General features: G+C 37.7%; 1 protein-coding gene across 7 annotated transcripts in view; it reads left to right on the top strand.

Moving 5' to 3' along the window:
• Nucleotides 1-21847, top strand: part of TNPO1 (transportin 1) — a 99928-nt gene that overhangs the window by 41290 nt on the left and 36791 nt on the right. For all 7 annotated transcript variants that reach the window (XR_004429861.1, XR_004429862.1, XM_033179838.1 and 4 more), the window contains exons 5-9: nucleotides 5515-5621; nucleotides 9827-9960; nucleotides 16542-16623; nucleotides 19877-19999; nucleotides 20831-20949. Coding sequence is in view for 5 of the 7 variants with exons in the window: in XM_033179838.1 (XP_033035729.1) it covers nucleotides 5515-5621; nucleotides 9827-9960; nucleotides 16542-16623; nucleotides 19877-19999; nucleotides 20831-20949 (565 nt within the window). In the remaining 2 variants the exon portion in view is untranslated. The remainder of the gene's footprint in view (nucleotides 1-5514; nucleotides 5622-9826; nucleotides 9961-16541; nucleotides 16624-19876; nucleotides 20000-20830; nucleotides 20950-21847) is intronic.

Raw genomic sequence — 21847 nt, forward strand, 5'->3', positions numbered from 1 at the left:
CTTATTTTCTGCCTAGTGTAATGTGTGGGATGTAATTTCTTGTTTCACTTTTACAGGTAAAGAAATACTTTTTGATTGTTTATGAAAAACCTAAATGTATATAGGATTCTAGAATTTTACTATTTTTTCCCTTGTTTTTAAGTATTTGCCTTGTCATTAATTCAGCAGCAACATTTTAGTCTTTTCAGAGCGTTCAGCTTATTTTCAGGCGCAGTACAACTTTCTGTTAGCTTATGTAATACTGAATTAACATGCTTAGTTATAGTAACTTGTATAAATCTATTTGGAAACACACACAACTGGCTGTTGGTTAACACCATATGGTGTTGTAATAAATGGAAGCAGTGGAAGCAGTAATAAATACCCTACTGAAGAGGAGCTTACTAATGGGCAGACTTCAGTATACCATGGGCTTAAACAGCTAACTTTTATAAGGACCTGGAAAGCGTCTGTTAATCCACCCAGGCTGGTTAAATGAAAATCAGTTAAATGAGTCAGATGCTTTCATTAAGAGTTCCTGGCTGGGCATGGTGGCTCACACCTGTAATCACAGCACTTTGGGAGTCTGAGGCGGATGGATCACCTGAGGTCAGGAGTTCGAGACCAGCCTGACATGGTGAAACCCTGTCTCTACTAAAAATACAAAAAAATTAACCGGGTGTGGTGGCACATGCCTGTAATCCCAGCTACTTGGGAGGCTGAGGCAGGGGAATCGCTTGAACCCTGGAGGTAGAGGTAGAGGTAGAGGTTGCAGTGAGCTGAGATCACGCCATTGTTCTCCAGCCTGGGTGACAAGCGAAAATCTGTCTCAAAAAAAAAAAAAAAGTTCCTATTTTGTCTTGTGGGTTTGAAAAATATTCATCTCTTACTTACAAAGCGTTGGCTCTATGACATCCCTCTAGATATTCTTGTATTAAACAGTGCCATCATTGACACTGATTTTAAATTTGATGGGTAGAGGACATTTGTGGTTTGAGAAAAAGGACTCCCTAGATTAATATACTCTTATGTACCTTAAGGCTTTACCTACTCTTGATACTGTTAAAAAGAATGGTGAGTGTGTGCCAGCCTTTTCCATTTCAGATCCAGGAGAGAAATCCCCATACATAAGTGGAATGGGATTTGGAGGGAAGGTGGGTTTCCTCTGAGAGTTGGCAACTCAGCTGAAAGGAAAGGAGAGGATTTAGAAACTAGATATGAGATTGTTTCTTCCTAAACTGTATTTCATTATAAACCTATCTTTAAGTGCCATCTGGTCCAAACTACAATACTTTGTGTCTTTAAATTTGAAAGGTTAGAAGTAATAGTACTGGGGAGAGAAGAATTGTTTTTATCTCCCAATGAGTACTTTCACCTTCCATAAGGTTTTTGAACATGTTTAGGAGCTGACTTTATCTTGGGAATTATTTAAGCACTTAGGTATCATCTGACTTATTTTAAAACGGAGATTGGTGAAATTGACTTATGTAGGTATTTTTATTTCTTGCTGTGTATTAGTAGAATACGAAAGGTCTTTCATTTTAGTTTATGTTAAGTAGATATTTAAGTATTCTAATTGTGAGGGACCATTGCAGTTTTCAGTGTAGAAACAGCTTTTATTTACTTGCTTTACTACAGATGGAGCTTCAAACATAACTGCAGTGTATTTTCAAGTGACATGATGTCTGGGATTTCATAAAAGAGCAATTAGGAATGTTAAGGTGGTTGTGGGTAGAAGTATGGATGAAACAACATTGACCATGTATTAATGATTGTTGAAACTAATTAATGGATACATTTAGTTCATCGTATTTTTCTATTTTTATGTATGTATGTGAAATTTTCTATTTAAAAAAGTCTGTAATGTTAACTAGATACAACAGCTATGAGCTTGAAATAAGTTAGCTAAAAATTAGTTCATTTTTGTCCCTCCTCCCTTCACACACCCCTTCCACCCCTACTGTTTGATATGTATTAGTGAAGGTGGTGAAAGGTATGATTGACAGATTCTTCCCAAAGAGGGGAGAAATTATTTTGGAGGCACAGCATTAAGACTCTAAAGTATTGGCCAGGTGCGGTGGCTCACGCCTGTAATCCCAGCACTTTGGGAGGCCGAGGCGTGGGCATCACGAGGTCAGAAGATCAAGACCATCCTGACTGACACGGTGATACCCTGTTTCTACTAAAAATACAAAAAATTAGCCGGGCGTGGTGGCGGGCATCTGTAGTCCCAGCTACTCAGGAGGCTGAGACAGGAGAATGGCATGAACCCGGGAGGTGGAGTTTGCAGAGAGCCAAGATCACGCCACTGCACTCCAGCCTGGGCTACAGAGCAAGACTCCGTCTCAAAAAAAAAGAAAAAACATACTCTAAAATATTTCATAATTTTGTTGTTTTGTTTGTTTTGCTTCAGGAAAATTGATGTTTGCTTAAACACATTGGTGCTTTCCAACAAATCTGGGAAGGTGGTTGTTTTTTTAGTTACCTAAATTGCCTAATCTTAGTTTACATGAGAAAAAGATGTAAAACACTTGCAGGAACATATTTTGTAAGTGAAATAGTTTTTGGGGGTTTCTGAAAATCATTTCTAAGAATTGGCAACAGACTCTTCATCAATTACTAACCTTCGCAGAAAATTCTTGGTGTATGTATAGTCATGCAAGTACTCCGACTCTACATTATCAGTTAATGTAGGACTCTGTTCCTCTAGACCCGAGTTTTCCAACCTCAGCACTTAACATTTTGGACTGGATAATTCTTTGTTGTTGGGCTATTTTGTATGTGCACTACAGGATGTTAGTCAGCACACCTGACCTCTACCCACTAGACACCAGTAGCAGCCACATACCCTGTTGTAACAACCAAAAATGTCTCCAGACCATGTCACATGTTGGGGTCAGGGAGTGCCTGACTGAGCTCCTTAAGGGCAAGGACCGTGTGTTATTTTTGTATTTCTTAGCACCTATTAATAATATGTACAATACTTAAATATCTTAATTAAAAGATTACTGATTATAAAAATAGACTTGCAGCTTTGGCTTTAAAAATTTTTATTAACCTTAACAACACATGTTGGGAATCTTACCGAGGAAGTCTGTTTGGAAGGGACCACATCTTAATGACTGTTGGGTAATTCATTAGATGAAGTAAAGATGTTTCTCTTGTTTAGAGAGTATATAGTTTGTTTGTTAATTTTATTATTTCAATGAATATTCTCTTGTATGTGTTTGTACACTTACAGGCAAATTTCTGTAGGATTAATTCATGTAAGGGCATTATTGGGTCAAAGTGTGTTTAAACATTTTAAGATTTTAGTAGTTGTTGCCAAGCACACTGATTTCATTCCTGTATTTGTTGTAAACACTGAGAAATATGTGTCACTTCCCACTTTTTGCAGCTATGCTAGGTATTAGATGCTTTTTCATGTGTGGGTGAGATTATGGGTCCGGGTAAGTTTGTTAGTCCATCAACATTCTTTAGTGTTCTGCTAACAGAAGTAATGAATGTGAGCAGTTCATTAGTACCAAGTTGTAGATTGGGTTTAATTGTTGTGATTTATTGCTTGTTTGTAGTCTTTTTTAAGTCATGCTTGGTTTCTTTTAGACAGATTCAGATCTTTCTCATTCCTTTAGTTCTTTTATATTTTGACTTTAGGAAAGACTAATTTGCAGGAAGGATCAGGTCTTGCTGCTTTTGGATCTTAATGGAAGGCTATTTTATTGTAAGGGCTATATCTTGAAAATGCTATCAGTACATTAATTCTTACTATACAATTTAATTTTTTTGTGTGTGAAGAGTAAATTTGCCAGGAGCTTTACTTTCTAGATTCTTTTTTAGTTCTTTATCATTGGGAGTAACCTTCTCAAAACTAAAGGTAGAAAATTTATATACACAGTGACATTTGCTGTTCAGTAATAGTCATTGAGTGTTTACTAGATGCCAGGCATTTTGTATATATCTAGTTGAATTTTCAAAATAACCCTATGAAGAGTTTCCTTTTTGCACACTCATATTTTGCAGCTTAGAATGCATATAATTTTCCTATTGTCAGAGTTTATACTTTTCTGGCACTGAAAGATCCATAATCACTAAGCATATTATATCACTAGTATGTGATATATATAAGGGAGAAAAAAATATTAACACAAAACCTTTCTGTTGTCCTTGGGTTTGTATTAACACAAAACTTTCCTTACATTTGTGTGTATTTGCGTAATTCATTGACTATCACAGCTCAGCTGCACAACACAGTTGAGATAATCTGTTCGGTCCGAACAACATGATCAGTGAGCCTGGGCCACCCAGCCTCCAAGATCGCCTCTCTGGCGACTCATTCTTGATCCAGTAAGTGGGAACTGTCTTAGGAGTATACTACATGAGGGAGAGTGTTGTAAGCAGTGAAACATGTAGGATTATTCTCAAGTGCTGCTTATCTACTTAAGTTTTTCCTACCATGGTCCTTGTCTCTGGTTCCAGATTAAGTCAGGGAGCTATTTTTAGCCTCTTAACGTGTCTTCTATTTGAACCTAACAGACTCGTAAGTTCATCACCCAGTGTTAAGTACTGCTAACATTTTGGTATACTTTCTTTCTACTCTTTTGTATGGATAAATCAGAATTATTATTTTTTTTTTTTTTTTTTTTTTTTTTTTTTGGAGACAGAGTTTCACTCTTGTTGCCCAGACTGGAGTGCAACGATGTGATCTCGCCTCACTGCAACCTCCACCTCCCGGTTTCAAGCGATTCTTCTGTCTCAGCCTCCTGAGTAGCTGGGATTACGGGCATGCGCCACCATGCCCAGCTAATTTTGTATTTTTAGTAGAGATGGGGTTGCTCCATGTTGATGAGGCTGGTCTCGAACTCCCAACCTCATGTGATCCACCCACCTCGGCCTCCCAAAGTGCTGAGATTACAGGCATGAGCCACCGTGTCCAGCCATTAGAATTAATTTTAATTGGTGGAACTATTCTTGATATTATGGCAGAAAAAGAAGTTGCAGTTTTATACTTGATAAATTTAACTCAAAAACCCTTAAAGGGTGAAATGTTGAAAAACAGTATTAGACACAGATCTGGTTTCTGTGAGATTTTTTTCCCACAAGATATGCAATGGTGATATGGGTGTCGTCGGTGAGTGTTACTGATTTTTTTTTGAGACAATCCCACTCTGCCCAGGCATGAGTGTGGTCTCGTAATCATGGCTCACTGCAGCCTTGACCTCCTTGACTCAGGTGATCCTCTCACTTCAGCCTCCTGAATAGCTGGGATCACAGGCGCATATCATCATGCCCATCTGATTTTCTTGTATTTTTAGTAGAGACAGGGTTTCACCGTGTTGCCCAGGCTGGTCTGGAATTCCTGTTCTCAAGAGATCTACCCACCTAGGCCTCCCAGAATGCTGGGATTACAGGCATGAGCCACCACATCTGGCCAAATGTTATTATTTACATAAAATGTGTTTGTGCATACAGTTGCTCACGTGGCAATACCTAACATAATGCTGTTGGATTTCCTAAAGAAGTGTGTTTTCGTTCAAGGTATTTTGATCACAACTATAGCCTCCAAGGGAGAATTGCAGAATTGGCCTGACCTCTTACCAAAACTCTGTAGCCTGTTGGATTCTGAAGATTACAATACCTGTGAGGTAAGGATATTGGTTTCATATATAATTGGGTTTTTTCTATTTTTCTTGTCATGTTATGTATTAGCAGCTTTTGGGGAAAACAATTCCTCCGAAACATACAGCTTCTCAAAACTTAGAAACCTAAAGTTACCTTTGTGTTATATTACATTTGTAAATCATTTATTTTTCTATAAAAACTGTTACATTATAAACCTCTTTTACTATATTTCACACAAGGACGTATCTTGTTTTTCTGTGATAAAATTATTCTTGAATGTATACGTATGTAATGAACAGTTTGTGTCAAGCTTAATCAGTTAAAGATAGATTGAAATTTACCAAATTCCTGGACCATGAGTACTTTTTTAGCTTCTCTAAATTGTTTTTATGCCTCTTATTATGTGATATCTAAGGGATGCTGAACTTGTGGTTTTGTTGGGTTTTTGGTGTTTTTTTTTATAAAGACAGGATCTCACTCTGTTGCCAGGCTGAAGTGCAGTGGCACCATCATAGCTCAACCTCCTGGGCTCAAACAATTCTCCTACATCAGCCTCCCAGGTAGCAGGGACTACAGGCATGTGCTACCATGCTAGACTAATTGTTTCTTTTTTTTTGGTAGAGATGGGGTCACGCTGTTGTTCAGGCTGACCCCGAACTCCTGAGCTCAAGCAATCCGCCAGCCTCAGCTTCCCAAAGTGCTGGGATTACAGGCATGAGCAGCTGCACTTCACTAAACTTGTCTTCATTTTTTTGTTTTTTTGTTTGTTTCAAACAGAGTCTCGCTCTGTTGCCTAGGCTGGAGTGCAGTGGCATAATCTCAGCTCACTGCAACCTCTGCCTCCCAGAATCAAGTGATTCTCCCACCTCAGCCTTCCGAGTAGCTGGGATTATAGGCATGAGCCACCACGCCTGCCTAATGTTTTTGTATTTTTAGTAGAGATGGAGTTTCACCATGTTGGACAGGCTGGTCTTGAACCCCTGGCTTCAAATGATCCACCTGTCTCAGCCTCCCAAAGTGTTTGGATTACAAGTGTGAGCCTCTGCGCCAGACCATTTTCTTAGTTTTAATCATACATTAACTCTGACCTGTGGGTGTTCTTTGCCACTGATTAGATCACTAGCATACTTTTCGTTTGGGGAGAGAGAATGATTTCCATGGTTAGTGGATACTGTAAGTATCTCTTTCATTAGCAGGCTTCCAATTTGGGTGGAAATCTATTTTATGTGGAAACCGTATTCCGTGTTTTGACTGTATAAAGCAGTGACTCCTCTACCTCTCAAAGAGCGGAGGTTGAAGGCAGGGCAGGCACAGGAATAACCTTATCAACAACCCAAAAAAACCCACAGGAATAACCTAACCTAAAAGGGAAAGAAAACCGATCGGGCGTGGTGGCTCACACCTGTAATCCCGAGGCCTAAGTGGGTGGATTGCATGAGTTTGAGACCAGCCTGGGCAATGTGGTGAAACCCTATTAGAAAAAATTGGCCAGGTGTGGTGATGTGCACCTGTGGTCCCAGCTACTCAGGAGGCTGAGGTGGGAAGATCACTTTAACCTGTGAGGTGGAGGCTGCAGTGAGGCGAGATCACACCACTGCACTCCAGCCTGGACGACAGAGCAACGCCCTATCTCCAGAAAAAAATACACGTAACCACACATAAGGTAGTTTTAGGGCATGGCAGTTTGTTGCCCGACAGGTGGATAAAGGGAAATAGAGAAGATAGAGAGAGGGGGAGTTAGCTAAGTACTGCTTAAAACCACTTTTCTTGCTCCCTGAAAGAAAAAGAAAAATTGTTTGTTCCCATATACATAAAAATGCTTTGGGGCCAGGTGTGGTGGCTCACACCTATAATCCCAGCACTTTGGGAGGCTGAGGCGGGCAGATCTTTTGAGGTCAGGAGTTTGAGAGACCAGCCTGACCAACATGGTGAAACCCCATCTCTACTGAAACACAAAAATTAGCCAGGCGTGGTGTCGAATGCCTGTAATCTCAGCTACTCAGGAGGCTGAGTCAGGAGAATCACTTGAACCCAGGAGGCAGAGATTGCAGTGGGCCGAGATTGCGCCACTGCACTCCAGCCTGGGCAACAGAGCAAGAATCCATCTCAAAAAAAAAAACAAAAAACAAACTTTGGAAATACACTGATAAGATTACAGAAAAGCTAAGTAAGTAATCATGTGACAGTTGATTACATTTAAATAGTGCTTTGGTATGATGGTAGTAACATAAAAGAAGATCAGGCGGGGCGCAGTGGCTCACGCCTGTAATCCCAGCACTTTGGGAGGCCGAGTCGGGCGGATCACAAGGTCAGGAGATGGAGACCATCCTGGCTAACAAGGTGAAACCCCGTCTCTACTAAAAATACAAAAAATTAGCCGGGCGTGGTGGTGGGCACCTGTAGTCAGTCCCAGCTTACTCAGGAGGCTGAGGCAGGAGAATGGCTTGAACCCGGGAGGCAGAGCTTGCAGTGAGCCGAGATTGTGCCACTGGGCTCCAGCCCGGGCGACAGAGCAAGACTCCGTCTCAAAAAAAAAAAAGATCAAAATTTTAAGCAAGCACTTTCCAAGAATAAAAAATTTAAGCTGCAGTAATTGTGAAATTGTTGAGCTGGTGTACTACATAGAAGTCATACTGTAAATAAACAATATTCCCGTCCATCTGCACTAAAGATAGTGGTTTTCCAGATGTTGGTATGTAGTGATAGCTAAATGTTTGTTCTTATTTAAATTTTTAATTGCCACGTGGGTAACAAGTTCGCATTTAATTTGATGTAATAGGGTTTCAGAAGTAAAGCTTTTTTAAAAAAAAAACCTTAATAATTAAATATGACTATTTTAGCGTGACAATTAAAATTCCTGATATTTAATGCATATTAAATTGAAGACTGAAATTTAATATATTGATTAAATTTTAGACTTAAAAATATTTTCAGATTTAATATTTTTAAGATATTATAAAATCTGAAAGGATGTTGAGTAATTTCCTTAAAGGATTTTACCTTCTGTTGGACACATTAAAACTGTACTATGGAGAATAAGCATCAAGTTGCTGCTGATGGAATTATATAATATAAACAGTAAAGTAGGTGGGTGGGTAACTAGTAGGTTACATGTTATGTACAAAAGCTCTGGATTTTCCCCTTTAGTATTAAAATGGTTTTAGGAAAATGGTCGCCAATTTGCATTGCCTGCCCTTGCAACAGATTTTGTCACCAGTTACCCGGTGAATACTTTTATATGTAAGTAACTTTTCTTTTTTGTGGCAGAGTTTTGCCCTCTCACCCAGGCTGGAGTGCAGTGGTGCGATCTTGGCTCACTGTACCCTCTGCCTCCAGGATTCAAACGATTCTCATGCCTCAGCCTGTGGAGTAGCTGGGATTACAGGCATGCATCACCACACCCAGCTAATTTTTTTATTTTTAGTAGAGACGGGGTTTCACCATGTTGGCTATGCTGGTCTCAAACTGCTGACCTCAGGTAATCCACCTGCCTTGGCTTCCTAAAATGTTGGGATTACAGGCTTGAGCCACCGCACCCGGCCTAAGTAACTTTTTAATGGTATTAATATCCTCTCTGTGCTTCAAAAAGAAAAGTATTATAGTGATTACTCTTCTGTGTAAATGTAGTTTTATATTTAATTTAAACAAACTGGTATTTACTTCCTGCCAACCAAAATATCCTCCACTTCTAAGTCATTTAATGCTAAAACTAAAATATACCCTTGTATTTTAACTGAGATTTTTACATACTCGATGATATAATAATTTGTTTTAAAATTGAATATTAGGGCGAGCGTGGTGGCCCACGCCTGTAATCCCAGCTCTTTGGGAGGCCAAGGCAGGCAGACCAGCTGAGGTCAGGAGTTTGAGACCAGCCTGGCCAACACGATGAAACCCCATCTCTACTAAAAATACAAAAATTAGCCAGGCACAACTGCAGGTACTTGTAATCCCAGCTACTCAGGAGGCTGAGGCAGGAGAATCACTTGAATCCAGGAGGCAGAGGTTGCAGTGATGCGAGATTGTGCCACTGCACTCCAGCCTGGGCGAAAGAGCAAGACTCCGTCTCAAAAAAAAAAAAATTTGAGCGATTAAATTTACAGATTTTATAAGGCATTTTATGTGGGCTGAGAACATTAATCCATACAAATTAGTCAGCATTCTTCAGCTTGTTTTCATATGGCTTCATTTTTAACAAATTCTAATAATTTAAATATGTCTCTTACAGGGAGCATTTGGCGCCCTTCAGAAGATTTGTGAAGATTCTGCTGAGATTTTAGATAGTGATGTTTTAGATCGTCCTCTCAACATCATGATTCCCAAATTTTTACAGTTCTTCAAGCATAGTAGTCCAAAAATAAGGTACTTATATTGCCAGTACTAATTCATTAACTCTGATATAAACCTGACCATTACCTTAGTTTTCATTACGTAGTATTTTTGAGATTAGCAAAAGATATTGGATGTTCCAGAGAGATGAACTTACGTAATTGAAATTGACTACTTCAGTAACAAAACCTGTGAAATGTTGATTGTGAGGAAATTTTCGTTAAACGTGATAAAAGTTTTCTGCCTTTTACAGTAGTTAATTATATTTGTGATAGTTAACAGGCGTCTTCTAACTTCCTTTATTTAAGGCCGAGATTAGTTGTAGTTTTTTTCTTTTCAGCTTTGATTTTAGAATTGGGGCACATGTGCAGGTTTGTTACAAAGTCCTATTGCGTGTTGCTGGGGGTTTAGAGTACAAATGAATCCATCACCTAGGTGGTACACATAGTACCCATTAGCTAGTTTGGCCCTCTCCCTCCCCCTTCTTGTATTCCCCAGTGTCTGTTGTTCCCATCTTTACCTCGATGTGTACCCAATGTTTAGCCCCCACTTATAAGTGAGAACATGCAGGTATTTGGTTTTCCATTATTATAACATTATAATAATGTTGTTATTTCTGGCATAGTTAACTAGATAAGAGTTCACGTTTCCACGATGTTTCTCCCTTTAACATTTTAACTAAGATAATGAAAATGTGGTAATATACATACTTCACATTTTGTGACTGATTCTCAGTAATTGAAAAAACAGCTGGGCCTGGTGGCTCATGCCTGTAATCCCAACACTTTGGGAGGCCCAGGTGGGTGGATTGCTTGAGCTCAGGAGTTTAAGACCAGCCTGGGCAATGTGGCGAAACCCCATCTGTACAAAAAATATAAAAATTAGCTGGGCATGGTGGCACACACCTGTGGTCCCAGCTACTTGGAGGGCCGAGGTGGGAGGATTGCTTAAGCCCAGGACGATGAGTTTGCAGTGGGCTGAGATTGTGCCACTGCACTCCAGCCTGGGCAACAGAGCGAGACCTTGTCTCAAAAAAGAAAAACAGAAAAATCCAAAAACCGTATTTCTGGTAATTGATACACCATTGCTGGATATTATTCATAAATATTTTTTCACGGTTTTTATTTTGTAGATGGTCATTTGATTAAAACGTTAGGTAAAGTTGAGCAATTCAGAAATATTTCACCTAAAATCACAGCACTTTGGGAGGCTGAGGCAGAAGGATTGCTTGAGGCCAGGAGTTAGAGACCAGACTGGACAACATAGCAAGACCCTTTCTCTACAAAAAATAAGTTTAGAAAATTAGCTGAGTGTAGTAGGGTGTGTGCCTATAGTCCTAGCTACTCTGGAGGCTCAAGCGGGAGAATCACTTGAACCCAGGAATTCAAGGCTGCAGTGAGCCACTGTGCTCTAGTCTGAGTGATGGAATAAGACCCTGTCTGCAAAAAAAAAAAAAAAATCCATTCCATGAATGTTGATTAATACCCATTTGAGATTCTGCTGTACAGGAAAAAAAAGCATTTTTCATTTTAATGTATATTTGGGTAAGTAACTGTCTGCTATAAATATATACTAAATGTATCATCCATCTTTAACATGATCTTATTCTACATTATTTAATACCTTATTAATGTAGTTTAACTGGCATTTGCTATGTACTCTTAAGCGTTCTTCCCTCTCAACATAACTGTTGGACTTCAAGAATATAGAATTAGAGTATAGGAAACAACACTGTATTGCCTAGTTCTATAGGTAATGACTCAACAATTTAAGAACCATTTTATCAGACTTGAGGTACTCAGAATTGAATTATTATTCTTAGTTGAAGACATTCTCATCATGGCCTACTCGTATTTAGCCTTTAGTTATGTATTAGTTATTTTTAATAACATAAGCAGTCAGATCCACCACCTGAAACAAAATGAAGACGTTGACAACAGTCTACATCTAAACCCCGATTTCATACTTCCCTTACATTTCTTGATAATTTTATTGCATGCATATGCAAAGGGTGTTATATATCTCAGTTTTTAGCATTATAAGAACTGCACAGTACTGAATGTAGATATAGGCAACTTTAATGTTATGTTGTTAAGATTCATCTGTACTGAATCACTATAGCTCATTTTGACTCCTCTGTAGTACTCCATTGCATGACAGCATATTTTTTTAAGTGTTGCCAATCAAATAGATATTTGGTGTTTCATTATGGTCTTTATGATACTCTTTACTGTCATTAATGATGTTGAAGATCTTGTATGTTTATTGCCTTTATCTTGTTCTTGTCTTTTGTCCTTTTTTCTACTAGGTTATTTGTACTCCATTGATTTACAGGAATTCTCATCCTTTATCGGTTATGTGTGTAGAGAATATCTTAATCCCTTTTTGTCTTTACTAAGAGTTTAAAATGTTAAGGGCTCTTTGACATTTAAGAGCTTAATATATCTGGCATTTGTGGGTGTGTGCTATGAGAGAAACATTCTGTCTTTTCCATTTAGGTAACTTTTTCTTGCTGTCACATTTATAGTCCCTTTTCCCCATCAGTTTAAAATGTCACCTCTGTTACATGCTTAGTTATATATGTGTGCATAGGTCTATTAATGGGCCCTCTATTTTATTTCATTGCTGTTTCACGATTAAAGCTTCAAATTGAATTCTGGTATGTCTTAGAGCAAAAATTGGAGCGTTTGAGGCTTTTTTCTTTTTTTTAACAAATTGTAGTTACTTAAAGTTTAGGCTGGGTGCGGTGGATCACCTGAGGTCAGGAGGTTAAGACTGGCCTGGCCAACATGGTGAAACCCTGTTTCTACTAAAAATACAAAAAATTAGCTGGACATGGTGGCGGGCGCCTGTAATTGTAGCTACTCAGGAGGCTGAGGCAGGAGAATTGCTTGAACCTGGGAGGCAGAGGTTGCAGTGAGCCGAGATCGCGCCATTGCAACTCCAGCATGGGCAACAAGAGCAGAACTCCATCTTAAAATAAAAAAAGTTTATGACATATTGCAGTGAATTTCTACACAGCAAGGAAAGAGTTGTACAAACAGCTCAAACTATATAAAGATAATTTTTCCATATTTTTATTGTGTTCTGGGTTATCTCAACTTGAAACAAATTTTGTTTGACGTTACTCCTATTTACAAGTTAAATTTACATTCTGTCCCAAAATGGAATGAAAATAAGGCCTACAGTTTTACAACATATAAATTTGGCAGAACTTTTAAAATAATCATAAACGGCAGGGCATAGTGGCTCACACCTGTAATCCCAGCACTTTGGGAGGCCGAGGCCAGTGGATCACCTGAGGTTAAAAGTTTGAGACCAGCCTGGCCAACATAGCAAAATCCGACCTCTATTAAAAATACAAAAGTTAGCCTGGCATGGTGGCATACACCTGTATCCCAGTTACTTGGGAGGCTGAGGCAGGAGAATCACTTGAACCCAGGAAGCAGAGGTTGCAGTGAGCTGACATTGTGCTACTGCACTCCCTCCTGGGTGACAGAGTGAGACTCAGTCTCATAAATAAATAAAAACAACTTTAAAGAGTTTTACCTTATAAAAATATGTGTTGAAGAAAGGCTAAAAATCAGAATTTGACCTGAAATATGTAGACTTTTGGGACGAGAAATTAGAATTGAAAATATACATGATTTAGCAGAATTACTCGGAGCTTACTAAGTATCTCAGTTGCTTCTAGGGGAAATATTTTCTTATAATCTATAAGGAAGAGATCATATTGGAAAAAAAATTCATTCTTCACAAACAAATGCCATTTATATGGTATCAGATCTAATTAACAAGTTGGTATTGATTATGAATACGTGACGTGAGTAATTATTCTGCCTTTGTTATTGCCTTTGATCACCAGAAATCAATACAAGGAAGTTTTATATACACAGATATCCATAGCATTCCAAGTTTGTCATCTGTATTTCTGGCATACATCTGATTCCTTTTATTGAGAAATGATATTTAGAGCTTACAGTAGAAAGTAGGAATGCCTTTTCTCTTCCTTACACATTCTAGAATTGTCAAGTTTTGTGAAAAATCTTGTTGGAATTTACATTGGAATAACATTATAGATCAATTTAGGAGAAATAGTCATTTTCACAATACTAATTGCTGCTGCTTTTTTTTTTTTTTGAGACGGAGTTTTGCTCTTGTCTCCCAGACTGGGGTGCAATGGCATGATCCCTGCTCACTGCAACCTCCACCTCTCGGGTTCGAGCGACTATTCTGCCTCAGTCTCCCAAGTAGCTGGGATTACAGGCACATGCCATCACTCCCAGCTAATTTTTTTTATTTTTAGTAGAAATGGGTTTTCATCATGTTGGCCAGCCTGGTCTCGAACTCCTGACCTCAGGTGATCCGCCTACCTTGGCCTCGCAGAGTGCTGGGATTACAGGCCTGAGCCACTATGCCCGGCAATTGCTTGTTTTGAATAAAGTTTTATATTTTTCTTTTTAGAGGCCTTGAGCGTATTATATTAAATGTATTCCCAGGCACTTGGTCTTCTGATACTATAGTAAATGGTAGCATTTAAGTTACATTTTCTAGTTTTTTTCTTCATTGCTGATGTACAGAAACTATATTAAACTTCTAAAGAAAGCGTGTCAAACTGTTACTTTTAATTTAAAATGTAAATCCTAACTGTTCCCAAGTTTCTGAAAATTATTTGGGGAAGCTAGTAGTAGGTGCCTCTGGAGGCTGGGGATAGGATAAATTTCTGCCTTTTAAATTTAGCCTCACATGCACACACAAAAAAATGCAAGTTAAAAGGGCCTTAATTTAAAGGCCCTGTAAAAGACTTTATTGTATTTTTTTTCCATTTGTTTATTATGCCAAGTACTTAACATATATATTAGCTCATTTAGTTTAATCCCCCCAACAAATGGATGAATTGTAGGTGGTGGTGGTGGTGGTGGTTGTTTTTGAGACAGAGTTTTTTTTGTTTGTTTGTTTGTTTGTTGAGACTGAGTCTCACTCCATCGCCCAGGCTGGAGTGCAGTGGCCCGATCTTGGCTCACTGCAACCTCCGCCACCCACGTTCGAGAGATTCTCCTGCCTCCTACCTCAGCCTCCCAAGTAGCTGGGATTATAGACATGCACCACCAGGCCTGGCTAATGTTTGTATTTTTAGTAGAGGCAGGGCTTCACCATGTTTGCCAGGCTGGTCTCGAACTCCTGACCTCAAGTGATCCACCTGCCTTGGCCTCCCATATTGCTAGGATTACAGGCGTGAGCCACTGCGCCCAGCCAGTGGTAATTTTATAGAATGAAAAAAAACAGACTTTAAAGCATAAGCAGCTTACCCTGTGCTGCACATTTAAGTGGTTGAGCTCCCCATAGTATGCTTTTTTCACTTAATGTTACCTTAGTAAATGTTTATGTGCTTTGCTGTAACTGCAGAACCAAAAACCAACTGTGTTTTTGGCCCAGTGGTTGAGACAAAGGTTCTCCTGAGGTTATATTTCAGAAGAGGAGACAGGAGAGATAATGAATAAGTAATATAATTTCAGACAGTGATAAGTACGATGGAAAAATAATGAGATCAGGGATAGACAGTGATTCAGAGATACTTTATATAAATGGTTCTCTGTAAAGGAAACATTTGTACAAAGACTGAACAAAGTAAGGAAGTGAGTCTATGAAAGATGGTGAAGAATGTTTAAGACAGAACAGCAAGTGAGAAGGCTCTGGAATTAGGAATCAGCTTTTTAGAGTGACAGAAGAAAGAAACTTTGGGCTGTAGCAGCATGATGGGAATTGAAGTTAGGGAGTAAGGGAGGAGCCACAGTATAAAGGAATGTCTAGGCAAGTGGTCAGCAAACTGTGTCCCATGGAGCCAAATTTAGCCCATGACCTGCAAGGTAAGGATGATTTTTTAATTTAAGAGGTTGTAATTAAGAGGGAAAAAAATGACAAAGGTGTTCATGTGGCACATGAAGTTTAAAATATTTACTGTTTGACCTTTTGTAGAAAAAGTAGATTAAGTTTTATTGCAGCAATCTGAATGAGAGTGTAGTGTGGTCTGTGTGTGTCAAACAGGCTGTAGTGGGGTTTGGCACAGTGGAAGTTGGGAAACCAGTTACAGCCTATTTCACTAACTCTGGTAAGAGATCAGAGATCATGGCTTGGATGAGATAAATGAAAACAGTGATAAATGATTGAATTAAGAGTAAATTTTTAAAGATGGTGCCAATAAGAACTGCTGAGCAATTGAATTGCATATGCCAGAACACATGCACTATTCTCTATTTTTACTTTCAAAATGAATGTTTACCTATCATTTTTAAATCTGTAGGTATCTAAAAAACAACTATGCTCCTCACTCAACCTCCACTCTTTAGGGATATGCCCTATTAAAAATTTGCACATGTCCTTTCTAACATTTTTCAGTTGCTTAGAAATACATGGTGCCCTGCAGCTTGCATTTTGCACTTAATATATCATTCAAATTCTTTCTTTGTTGATACAGGAGTTTGACTTATTATTTTTAGTGGGTATATTGATAGACATATACCGTAATACTTTTATGGAGGAATGTTTTTGCCAATTTTCTGTAGATAGAACAAAGTTACAATGAGCATATGTTAAATTTTAAACTTTGTTTCTAGGTCTCACGCTGTTGCATGTGTCAATCAGTTTATCATCAGTAGGACTCAAGCTCTAATGTTGCACATTGATTCTTTTATTGAGGTAAGACTTGTTCTTGTCTCTCTCCCCCGAGCCCCCAACTTTTTTTTTAAGAAGATTAGGTGATACTAACTGCATGTAGTTTTGCTTTAAAACAAAATAATCACTTATAATTCTAAAGTCAATATTTACTTAAATGATTTCTGATAGTATTAAAACTGGATATGGGATAGATTGTAACTTTTGTTAGCTGAGAAAGCACTTCTTTTACTAATTTTTCTACTTGTATCATTATACAAACACTGATTTTGGTGGCAGGGGGTGTTTAGTATCTTGACTACTTTAAAAATTTTTTCCTTCAATATACTGTTCACATTGCATATGGAAACCAAGTCCCTCAGCTCATGCAGTTTTTGAAATGTGAAAAATTGGTGAGGTTAGATTAAGTTGATCGGTAGAATCTGAAGGCACAGACTACAAGGACAATATTTTCCATTGGTTTCCATTGTAAAATTAGAGGCATCAGGAAAAATAGACTCTTAAAGGCATTTTGAACTTTCCAATAAAAGCGGAAAGAAATGAGCATAATTTTCTGGCCAGGAACCATGAGCACCACAATTTCTTTTCAAAATCTCTGCTACTTGATAACAATTAAAAGGATTGTTAAGGTTCCTTAAGCACTTTCACTTTTATTTTCATGAAATGGAATTTTAAAAGTCCCTTAGAAGTCAGACTGCTGATATTACTGTTGGGAAATTATAAGGAAGAGTCGGCAGAGGGGGGAGGTCACGTTACTTTTTTTTGTCACTTAAGTTGACCAGCTTCTTTCTGAGCATCTTTTACCAATAGACTAAGAGTAGTAGCCATAAAGATCCTTTAACCATTTACAAGTTAAGACCAAAATGTGTCTTTTTTTTTTTTTTTTTTTTTTTTGAGACGGAGTCTCGCTCTGTCACCCAAGCTGGAGTGCAGTGGCCAGATCTCAGCTCACTGCAAGCTCCGCCTCCCGGGTTCACGCCATTCTCCTGCCTCAGCCTCCCGAGTAGCTGGGACTATAGGCGCCCGCCACCTCGCCCGGCTAGTTTTTTTGTATTTTTTAGTAGAGACGGGGTTTCACTGTGTTAGCCAGGATGGTCTCGATCTGACCTTGTGATCCGCCCGCCTCGGCCTCCCAAAGTGCTGGGATTACAGGCTTGAGCCACCGCGCCCGGCCCAAAATGTGTCTTAAATAGTTCTACTGACTTACTACCTACTGTGGAACAGATGCCATGCTTGATACTAGGGATACTTAAACTTTATGCCTACAAGGTGTTTTCTTTCAGTCTAATCTAGTCTAGTCTAGAGGTGGTATAATGTAGTGGGTAATACTAGAGGTCTGGAGTAGACTATTGGTGTTCAAATCCCAGCTTCTCAGTTTAGTAGCTTTATAACCTTAGATACTTTATTTAACTGATGTTTTCTTTATATCATCTGTAAAATGAGTCAATAATTGACCTACCTTGTTGGATTGTTATACACCTAGTTGATTAAATTGGAACAGTGCCTGCCACAGAGTAAGCAAGTACTTCATGTTAGCTATTAAAGTATTAATAGTGGTATTTCTGTTGTAATTATCGTAGTGTTTCCTTTTGTATTACTCTTTCACAGTTTAATAAAGGGGACAGTGATAGGCATACAAGCACCTTACAAGGAAATATAATCTAAAATAAATGAAATTGAATTCTCTCTGAAAATAAAAATTTCATAGGACTGTACTCAGCAAGTGAGGCAGAAACGTTTTCTAACATTTTAAAATATTTTGCTTTACTATTAAATAATATGTTAATATTTGTTTACTACTTGATAGTCCTACAGAATTTAGCCAATTCTCCACCCTAAAAAAACAGTAAACCTCTGGAGGAAGTGCCTCTAACATATAGTAGGCCCTCAGTAGCAATTTGCCAAGTGAATAAGTAAACTAATTTTCTTCACTTGCCATTGTTTCCATGGTATCAAGTCTGCTAAGTCTAATGTATTGATGAAAAGTTTGTTGGTTACCAGTACATGGCTATAATGTGTAACCTTGGCAAAGCTGGGTATTCATTGACAGTAGTAACAAAAGTGACAAATGCAAGATGATGGCATTGGATATCTCCACCACCAACCCAGTTGCTGTTCTCTAGAGTAAATTAATGAAATCTTTTAATAAAATGTAATGGAGGACGCACTGTTAATGGCAGTGCCTGCTAGGAAAACAGTGCTCTTCTCTAGGTAAAACACATGATTAAAACAGGAACTCCCTAGTTTTGAGAGGGTCAAATGTGGAAGCAGGACTTGGGTAAATCAACATTTTTAAAATGCTGCAATAGTAGTTCACATAGTGTCCCATTTGATCATTGAATTTCTCCTCTGAATTTCTTGTAATGAGACTTCAGGTTCATTTTGTAGAGATTACTGTGATTTCCTGAAAAAAGACAGTGGGACAACATTGGATTTTACTCATTTTTTAAATGCTTGTTTTACTGCTTTTAGTACACGTATGTGTAAATAAAGTAAGACTGTTATGTGTGACATGAGGAAGGCTTCATTGTGTTTTTCTTTCACATCCCCACTCTGAGAGATGTCTTTTTCTTCTAGTGGAAGCTTGTTTGGTATAAGGAAATGAGTGTGAACTCTGATTCCGTGAAAGCCAGATTCAGATCTTCTGCTGGTTATCAAGCTACTTAACTTCTATTAATGTGTTTCCTTATTTGTAAAATTGAATAATAACATGTTAAGAGTTTTGAAGATTAAACAAAATAGCCTGTTGTCCATTCAGACATTGTTTTTTTACCTTGCAGACATACTTGTAGGGAACAGCATAATATTTATTACTAATTTTATTGAACAACATCAGTTTAGGGTTAAGTTAGAAAATCAGTATATATTAATATTTGTCGATTATTGCATCTATATTACCTTTTTATAGAACTTGAATCTATTACCACCTCTCACCTTAAAAATCAGAGTTGGTAGGGAATAGTCTTTTGTCTCTGCTTCTGGATGAGCAAAAAAATGGTCCTATGTCCTAATGACATAGTTTCTTAAAAACTAAAAATTTCCCCGAAATACAACTGATTGTACTCTATCAGAAAAGAATAGCTGTTCATCTTTTATCAAAATCATCATCTTTGTCAGTTATTTCACATTTAATTCTTATAATCTAATATTGTAGGCCATTCAGTCACTTTTTGGTACATTATCTTCGTAGGGTTTCTTTAAATGTCACCAGCTTGCAGATTACTTATTGGTGTATAAGCCTTTCTAAAACTAGAAAAAATTATTTCTTGTGCAACAGAATCTTTTTGCATTAGCTGGTGATGAAGAACCAGAGGTACGGAAAAATGTGTGCCGAGCGCTTGTGATGTTGCTCGAAGTTCGAATGGATCGCCTGCTTCCTCACATGCATAACATAGTTGAGGTAACACTGGCAATTTAAAGGCTCTTTCCTCATCTTTCCCCTAAGAGAAATACTGATAGAAAATGCAGCATACCGATGGGGAGGGGACTATAAAATAATTATGATTGTCTTAAAATTATGAGTTATCTTTGTGGGGAGTTTTGTATTTCTGGGTATAGTTGTATATACTGTATAACTTTGGAAGTGTTTTAAGTAGTATGTTATCTCGAGTCTCCTTTTCACTTCCAAAGTTCCATATGGTAGAGAGAAGGGAGGATCTTTTTTAAAGGATGTAGTCTAAGATCTGTTAAAAAGCTAGCATTCATGGTATGCAGCAACTCCTGTTCTAAAACTTTAGGAAACGTGGCTGCATAAGGTAGGCCTATTTTTTCTTTGAAAAGTCAGGCAGGACTGGTTGAAAGTTTAGTGTTAACTAAAGTGAATAAATATTTTATCAGTTGCTTGGTCACAGCTGGGGAGCCTAATTTATAATGTTACAGTTCTTTTATAGAGTCTTCATTTTAAGAAATATATAATGGAATTCTTAATTTTTATTTTTATGTTCTAAGAAGGCTTAATATTTGATTAACATTCACATTTCAGAAATCTCAGTGGTATCATAAAAAAACTACACAGAAACGTAATACATTCACTGAACACTTTTCATTGGGTAACATTTTAAATCAGTATTTCTTTAATTTAACCGTATTTTATAGTCACCTAGGAAACTTTTAAAAAATTCAAATGCCTAGGTTGAAAACCATAAGGTCAAAAGCTTGCTTGATAATGGGACTGAATTGATATTAATTGTGTGATTTAAACTGACTAATAGTAAGGATCTTGTGTTTCCAGTACATGTTACAGAGGACTCAAGATCAAGACGAAAACGTGGCTTTAGAAGCCTGTGAATTTTGGCTAACTCTAGCTGAACAGCCAATATGCAAAGATGTACTCGTAAGGCATCTTCCTAAGTAAGTGTTCCTTCTTATAAATGCTGCCTTGTTCTTTAATTTCTAAGTGATTCTTCGTTTTCGTATTTTTATAAAATTCATTCTTTTGCCATCAGGGAGTGAGATTCTAAAGAAGCCAGACTTAATTTTATTGTTAGTAAAGAGATTTTTCAAAAAGCAATTGCCTATTTTAAATTACAATTGATTTTGGATAATTTACAGCACAGTATTCTGGGGGGTTTTTTTTGGTTTTTTTTTTTTGGGTTTTTTTTTTTAATTCTTATTATTTAACCACAGACTCTTATGAGGCTTTTTTTCCAAGAAATAATTTCCCACTAGTTGTGATGCAACAAAATTTAGTTAACTTAATGTTAAACCCATTTTTCTCAAGTAAAGTAATATAAGCTCATGGGAGAAAACTAAATTGCAGAAAATTTTATATTTTCTGCATTTTCACCACTCTGAGTAATCACTGGCAGTATTTTTGCTGTCATCTTTTAATGTTCTTTTCTGTGAACGTACCATATACTAAATAGCATGTATTCAGGGTGTTTGAGAAGGAATTGGATTTAATAATATATAATGCATTAACATGACATCTCGCCTGTAGTTACTGCTTAAAATTTTAAATATGCTATTTAATGGTTTGTTCTTTTTAGTTGTTATATGCTGTGTGCTTTCCTCCATGTCATTAGTCTTTAAAACCTCAGTGGAGGTATGCTATTCCATCATGGTATACATAACCATATTTACATAATTGATGATTGTATTTGTGTATAGTATAGAGAGAGAAAGACTGTTCTCTGCCATTGAATATTTAGGTTGTTTTGGCTTTTTCCCCCCCCATAAATAATCCTGGAGTGAATATCCTTCTTTGTCAGTAAAAGGTTTTTCCTTTTTGTTGTGATTACTAGGAGTG

This window comes from Trachypithecus francoisi, unplaced genomic scaffold (assembly GCF_009764315.1).
Source record: "Trachypithecus francoisi isolate TF-2019V2 unplaced genomic scaffold, Tfra_2.0 Lachesis_group2, whole genome shotgun sequence".
Lineage (NCBI taxonomy): Eukaryota > Metazoa > Chordata > Mammalia > Primates > Cercopithecidae > Trachypithecus > Trachypithecus francoisi.